This window comes from Crocodylus porosus, unplaced genomic scaffold, assembly GCF_001723895.1.
Source record: "Crocodylus porosus isolate Cpor-Errol unplaced genomic scaffold, CroPor_comp1, whole genome shotgun sequence".
In the NCBI taxonomy this organism is placed as follows: Eukaryota; Metazoa; Chordata; order Crocodylia; family Crocodylidae; genus Crocodylus; species Crocodylus porosus.
Window position 1 is genome coordinate 181,272,383 of NW_017728886.1, and position 7,394 is coordinate 181,279,776.

At 41.3% G+C, this 7,394-nt stretch overlaps 1 protein-coding gene across 1 annotated transcript in view; it reads right to left on the reverse strand.

Annotated features, from left to right (window-relative positions):
- The window catches only part of RAB12 (RAB12, member RAS oncogene family), a 32,339-nt gene extending 24,951 nt beyond the window's left edge, over nucleotides 1-7,388 (reverse strand). The window contains exon 1 of the mRNA XM_019546188.1: nucleotides 7,288-7,388. Coding sequence (XP_019401733.1) covers nucleotides 7,288-7,339 — 52 coding nt within the window. The 5' untranslated portion in view covers nucleotides 7,340-7,388. The remainder of the gene's footprint in view (nucleotides 1-7,287) is intronic.
- Nucleotides 7,389-7,394: the final 6 nt, after the last annotated feature.

Consider the following 7,394-nt stretch of genomic DNA (forward strand, 5'->3'; position numbering starts at 1 on the left):
CTACAAGTTTTTTACGCTGTCCCATATTACCAACTTAACAAGATAAGAAATACGTTCAAAGAAAACAAGTTGTTTTGTGTACTTGCTTAGGGGCCATAAAGTTTAATTCCCAAGTTACACTGTCAAACATTGCTATATCAGTAGATAAGGGCCAGTTGCACTGTGCTATTCAGCACTAGCACAGAAAGTAGAAAAAAACAGTAGACAAAATCTTATTTATAATAATTTTTCACCCTCTGGATAAATAGAAAGAAAGTTAACCTAATAGAACTCATACACCACTTGGCTTCAAAACGAATGGTGACAACAGTTAGTGCTAATTAACCTCTCTGAGGTGAGCATGCCACTGGCTTTGCTTTGTGGGCAGATACTCAGCAAATGGGTACAGCATGTACCATGAGGGAAGTTAACTTTTTTTCTGCTAATACGTATTTGCCAGCATACAGAGTCACGCTGCTTCTTTAATGCATTATCTACATGCGTTTGGTTATCAAACATCCTGCTTGACCTATTAACAGTGGTAACAAAAAAATACATTAAAGAAATGAAAAATGCCTCCAATAATCAAGCTTAACTGAGTAAATTTACCAGTATGTAAACATTAATGATTTTTCCACTGAGAGGGCACTTGTCCACTGCAAATCTTTTCTAAATACCAAGAATTGAATTTCTTTGCTCAGCGCTACAATCACATCAATTATTGGATAACCGAGGACCAAGAATCCTTTATACTTCCCTATCATAAAACAACAGCCATCACAAAAACACCCCCCATCTTCTCAAGCTGAGAGTAGGAGAACCAGGAGAACTATGCCACATACACACACACACACTCTACTTCCCCCCACACACACATATACATCATTTCCATCGGGCTCTGATCTGCAGCAGTGAGATGTAATACACTTCTATTACCTACTGCCTTAAACTACAGGGGGGGGAAGGATACAAATTTGTATACATTTTAGTTCTGAAAAAAATGTTATCATCAATACAGACTACCTATCCAATGCCCGAACATTCACAGAAACAGGATAGGCGTAAAAGGAACAAAGTCAACTAAATCAGTTGTAGTTTTAGTTAAAAGTTTTAGCCCTGAATCCTGGCAATGTCTGTCATTTTCCAGTTAAAAAAATATGATTTCTCTCATTACTTTGTGAAGACTAGACAACTGAATATAGAGGGGAAACAAACACCAAGTATTCTGTCAAACAATTTTGTCAAACGCACTACGTTAATGCACTAAATGTTAACTGATTTTATTTGCTAGCTTTTTTTAGTTGGAATAATTACTTACAGCAAGGCTGCTTTGCTAATACCTTTTACTGAACCATCTGTATAGTGGGGCCTGCAGAAGGATATCTTCCCCAATTCCTCCCCCATTTATACAGTTGAAACAGTAAAAGATATTACCAAAGATGATATGCTTCTTGCATACTCCCTGGACCATCACAACTACTACAAATGTTTAACCCTACTGCATCATTTCTGATGCCAACAGTAATCATACCCCAAAACAGGCAACACAAAGCCCACTAGCTCCTGTAAAATTAATTGTCTGGTACAAAAGTTCCCTAACTTTATGGTTGAATAGCACGTTCAAGATGTGAATAGTGAGAGCTTGGGTAGTACACTTTAAATCTGCTTATATAACAGTTTTCTGCCCATCCTGTAATATTTAAGCATGTTCTGACTGAGTTTGCAGAAAGACAGCACCAATTTCTGCTGCTCAGAGCAGTGGTGTGAAATTAACAAGGCAATGGTCAGTGTTACTGTTGCTGTTCTACACTACTAGTACAGAAGGTAGAACAGTAAACAGAAAACACATTTACAGATCATTTTTCACCCTCTAACTAGATACAAATAAAATTTATCAAGTTATCCTTCTTAAAAATATTAATTATGGGTAAGCTGCAAATGGCTGATCAAAATTTATTTTCTTCTTAATACAGCAGAACAGATCTCTTGGTCTAAGCATGTTTGATTCTGTGTGCATTACAGTTTTATACGACTTTTTAATACTGTCATAAGATAGAAAAGAGATTTTCAGTGCCATCTTACAAAAGTGAAATATAAAGACAGAAATGAAAGCTAGCTAATTTGAAGAATACCATAAAGCTAATAGCATTGACAGAATGGCTTCCTAAAAAGATATTTACATATACAGAAATCAACAGCTATAATTAAAGTAGATATTTTGTCAAACTTTTTTTTCCCTGTATCTGGTTATATAGATTTACCTCTTTTTTTCACAAAGTAAGCTCAGATTTTAACAGTATTTTAGCAATAAATTGTCATTTTTTAGCTAAAATAAGTTTTATGCTATGGTTGTTTACTGAAATATTGTCCATGATATGAAACAGCTGACCACAAAACTAGGGAACAGATGAATGAGCAGCCATAAAGAACGAGCAACTTAAGTTTTCAAAGTCAACAATCAAATGGCCAGATGGTTCAAACAAGTCGTACATGGACCTTTAAAACACTTGGCTAAACCAAATGTGTATCAATAATGCTATTTGAAAGGTTTACTGAAAACTTACATTTGGACTGACACTGTGAATGGGATTTTTAAGAAAAGGGAAACTAAAGAAAAAATTAAACTTGCTTTTTACAGAAGCAGCAGCAGAAATGTTAGGCTGAACTATACTGCTAGAAGATGAATCTACTATTGCTTTAATCTCTAATTTCAATTATTTGAAGTTAAAAAATAACTTAACCTTAAGGAGGTTTTTTTGAGCACTTAGTTTTGACAAGATCTTTCCTGGATTAGAGAGAGGTAGGGCAGGCAGGATAACACGCCCCTTAGTGACTAGCTCATTAACAAATGCATAAGTTTCAAAGGAACAGACTAATTGGTCAACATTTGAAGGTGTCTAAGAAAACTTACGTATTTCTGAATAAGTTACTCTCTATTTTTAAAGCTTTCCTTGTTGACTAGCACCAAAATTTTCAAGAAACTACTTTTAAGATGTCCAATTTGAGGTCCACAGGACTGATTTTTAAAAGTACTAGGCAGTTCCAACTGATATTAATACAATATATAGAGACATTCAGCATCTTAAGTCACAGACTCTCAAATTGGGCAACCACACCGTGACAATTTAGCTTAAGCTTTTTCCTCACATATTAATATAACAGCTCATATACAGTCATCATCAGTAGACCATTCTAGCTAATTTTACACAGTGCTAACTAGGGCCACATACAAATGTTTTTTTCTAGCAGGAGAACATTTCTGCAGCTAGAAATGATTCTGGGAGAGGAAGCAGTACAGGTAAACAGTCTGCAGCTGCCCCATCTCTTCTGCTCTTTGTATCTTCCCAAAACTGGGATGATCCTGGTCTACGGAAGATGTGGGCTGTTCCAGTCCTCTCATTCGTGGGGCAACTGGAGCAGCAAGGCACTGGGGAATCCAGTGAGAGAAGTGGGCAAGGGGTGCTGCCTCTGCTTGGCCACCAGTGGCTGAGAACCAAGCAGACTGAGCAGCAGGACAAAACCCGCTGCTCACTTCTCTCTCCTGGGGCTCCACAGGGAGCAGGAAGACAAGAAGCTTGTTTGCAGCTCCCTCTGCTCGGCTCTCAGGCCCTGGAAGGCAAGGGAGCCTTTCCCTGTGGCTCCACTTCTCTGGGTCCCCAAGAAGAGAGCTGCAGGAAAGCATACATGCAAACATTCTCCTGGCAGCAACTTCTAACTGGCTGGAATCAGATTATTTTTCTTCCAGAACCATTATTTTTGTGTCTGGGAGAAACAGCATGAATGCTTATACAACTGGTGGTTTCTACTAGAAGAACAAACAACAATACTCTTAGTAGAAACGGAATGTCTGTATGTGGCCTAGATCTGCATCTGGCAGATAGCATTTAGGGCTCACTTCCATTTTTAAATGGCAGTGCAAACATATACCCTGAACTTAACATGGGAATTGAAGGCAGTGTGGCTTCATAACTGGTATGTGCATATATAAAGGAGGCAAGAAGATTATTTGGGTAGATGTGATATCTTTTATTAGACCAACTAAATAGTTGGAAAAAGTGTTCTCTGGAAGCTTCTGGGCACACACACCCTTCTTTCTTGTGAAGTTTCCATTTCAAACAGCAAAATTTGATAACTTCCATGTTGCTGGAGTGTTGGTTGTAGCCATGTTCATCTAAGGACACAGCCAGGCAAGGTTTGTGCCTGAAAGCTTGCAAAGAACAGTTTTGCCTACTATTTAGTTGGTCTAATAAAAGATGTCGCATCTACCCAAAGAACATCTCTACCATGGCTATGTCCTTAGACCAACGCAGCTACAACCAACAGCCCTGTAACATGTATAAAGGAAACATTTCTAAACAAGGATTTCTGTAGGTGATACTGGATCAACTGTACGGTTCGGAAAGATTTAGACATGGTGCCTTGAAGAAAACACTGCATTTGAAACTGGCCTATCATAACCACACAGTTGATCCAATAAAAAAATATCACACACAAAAATCCTTGGCCCTCTCATATTTCCTGGACCATCACAACTACAGCATCACTCAAACACTACCATTTCTAAACAAAATTTTTCTGTCAAAATACTCAAAATACCAATATAATTTGCAACCTTAATCTTAAGCAGCAACTTAAGAACTACTACCTTCTTATTTGACATATACCACATTCTGAACAGGAACATTTGTTATTCATTTGATACTAATGCCCAAAATTAGAAAATATTTTGGCACCAGCATGCTCAATAACATGTTGAAGAGATACCATTCTCTAGCCTTTGCTACTGGAAGCAAACCCATGCACAGCATTTTAGGTAAATAGCACACAACGTGGTGTAATTGATGTGGAGCTGAAGTCCAACAGATTTTTTTTGAAAATCTCTAGGGAGCTAATGTATTTTGGGGAGAGATCTGTTTTTGTTGTACAGTTTTTAATTTATAGTTGGCTGCCCTCCTACCTGCGTGTTTGCAAATAAACACAGATGTGTTAACTTTTCAAATTATTAACTTCTGCTTTGCACCAGGAAGGGTTTCTCCCCTGCTCCATGCACCAGCACTGTTTGATCCTAAGAACCTCAGTAAGGGCAGAGTATAGCCTGAAACTTCTAACAGAGCTTGGGTACCCAAAGATTTTCCAGGAACATTTGCTATCCTTTTACTGTCAGTCAGGAGCCCCAAATAACCTGTGAAGTCTTACTTAAAAAATGAAAGAGTTAAAAAAAAAAATGTTTTCAAGGCTGGTTTGTTTGACCTATGCCACTATCGCTAATAGCTACACTGCATATAAAAAGAAGTCTATGGTTGGAGTGACATCATTAAGACCAAATCAAAGAAGTGAAATTTTATTCTAGTTCAATTTCAACTAAAACTTTGCATTTAAATGATTATATACCTTCCCCGCCATTACTTAAAGATTCTTCAGTTACTTATATCTCTCTTCTCAAACTGAGCTCAAAATGCTTAAATCACAAAACCACCCCACCTTTCACTTAAGCTTTTAACACACTCCCAGGCTGCAAACTTCCACACTTTCCAAAAATGATGCGACTAGGAATAAAGGATCACATTAGAAAGGTACAGTGATTACAACTAAGGATCAAATTCTGATCTCAAATATAACTTCAGGGGACTGTCTAGGATGGAGTGGGCAATTATTTGGGGCAGAGGGCCACTTCCCGAGTTTCAGCAAGCCATTGAGGGCCACATGATAGGCAACCCAGGGCAGATAAATATTAATTTTCTAAAATTTTTAGGGGCCCCACGAGCCAGACAGAATGGCCTGGCAGGCTGCATGTAGCCCACCCCTGGTCTAGGATTACTCTGAATTTACTAAATGAAAAGGGATGGATTTATTCCTTTACTGTCTTTTTGTCCATATGGAATGCTTTCTGCTCTACATCACAAAGATCTAAGGAGCTAGTTCACCAGGTCTTTAACCAAGCTTATAAAAAGCTCTGTTTCACTAATTCAAGGATTTCAGGGTTTATAACAGTTCCCAAAAGGTCAAGCTTCCAAGACTGAAGTTTTAATGTAATGGTTTTACTTCCACAACAGTTCACCTGATATCTTAGAAGATGTCATTGCCCCCTGTCAATTCCAAGTCCATATATTTTTAGACCAAACATTACAGTACCTTCCGCCTATTACCACACTATCATTTACTGTTTCCTGTTTTGCTAAAATTAGGAGCTGAATCCCTGAAATTAGTGTTTTCCTTACCTAGCAGCAAACTGACAACTAACCGGCCTTCAAAGCACCTCCCCATCTCCCCCTCCACGGATCATTTTCCCTCAAGACGCCTTTCATGAGCTTGAAGGCCCAAGCAGACTTTCCTTGATACTCCAACCCTGAAAACACCAGGCAGACCCAAAGCACTGGGAAGCAAGTTTGCATTTGCAAGCACCTGCCACACCAACATGAACAAAGCACCAAAGAGCAAGGATGCCACTTCTTTCCCCTTGGCATCCACTACACACAGGATCACGGTCTATACTACACAGTCTAGCGTTTCCCAACACACAGGTTGCAAGAATATACGAAAGTCACGAACAATCTTAAAAACGGATCAACAAACTTTACAAATGGATTCTCTTTTAAAAGGAGAGAAATGTGGAAAACACTGGCTTTTACCTTGCAGGCTGGCAGAGCTCCAGTCTCCAAGGGGCTGCTTGGGACCCTCCCTGCCCCACATCCCCCCCTTCGCCACACACTGTGGGGCTGGGAGCAGGGGGCCGGGAGTGAGGGGCACTGGGTTGAGACTGGCCATCAATGCTTACAAATGGGTTACAAAAGGTTGAGGACCACTGGTCTCCCCAAGGCAAAGACATCTCCCCACTACTGCTTGATGGCGACTCCTCAGGCAGTAGGACAACACCTCCCTCCCAGACCCACAGCTACGACCAGGAGGATGAGATGATATCTGCAACCCATCTGCTCGTGGGATGAGTGGGGAGTGCCCCCTGCCCCATTTCCAGGGGACGGAGCCACCTGCATAAACAGCAGAATGGCAACACGGGGCAGGTTGGCGCAGTTGCCAGTGTCCCAGGGCGCTGTTGAGCGTCCCATGGAGAATTTCCAAGCCCTGGGCGTGCGGCCATGGAGCTGGCCCCTGCCCACCCCCCGCCAGGCTACAGAGCAGCACCCTCACGACCAGTGCTGAGGGGCGCCCTCCTGCCCCCGCAGGGACAGGGGAGCAAGGGGGGCGGGGAGGGGGTGGAAACTCTCAGCCCCCCCGTGGGAGCCGCGGGGTCCCGAGAGCAGCGGCGCTCCCAGGACGCACGAAGCCCCCAGCGCCCGGCGCGGCTCGTACCCACGGTGGACTTGCAGGCCTCGCAGAAGGTGTCGTCGGTGAAGCGCTCCATGAGGCTGGTCTTGCCGACGCCGCGCGAGCCGATGATGATGACCTGCAGCTTGAAG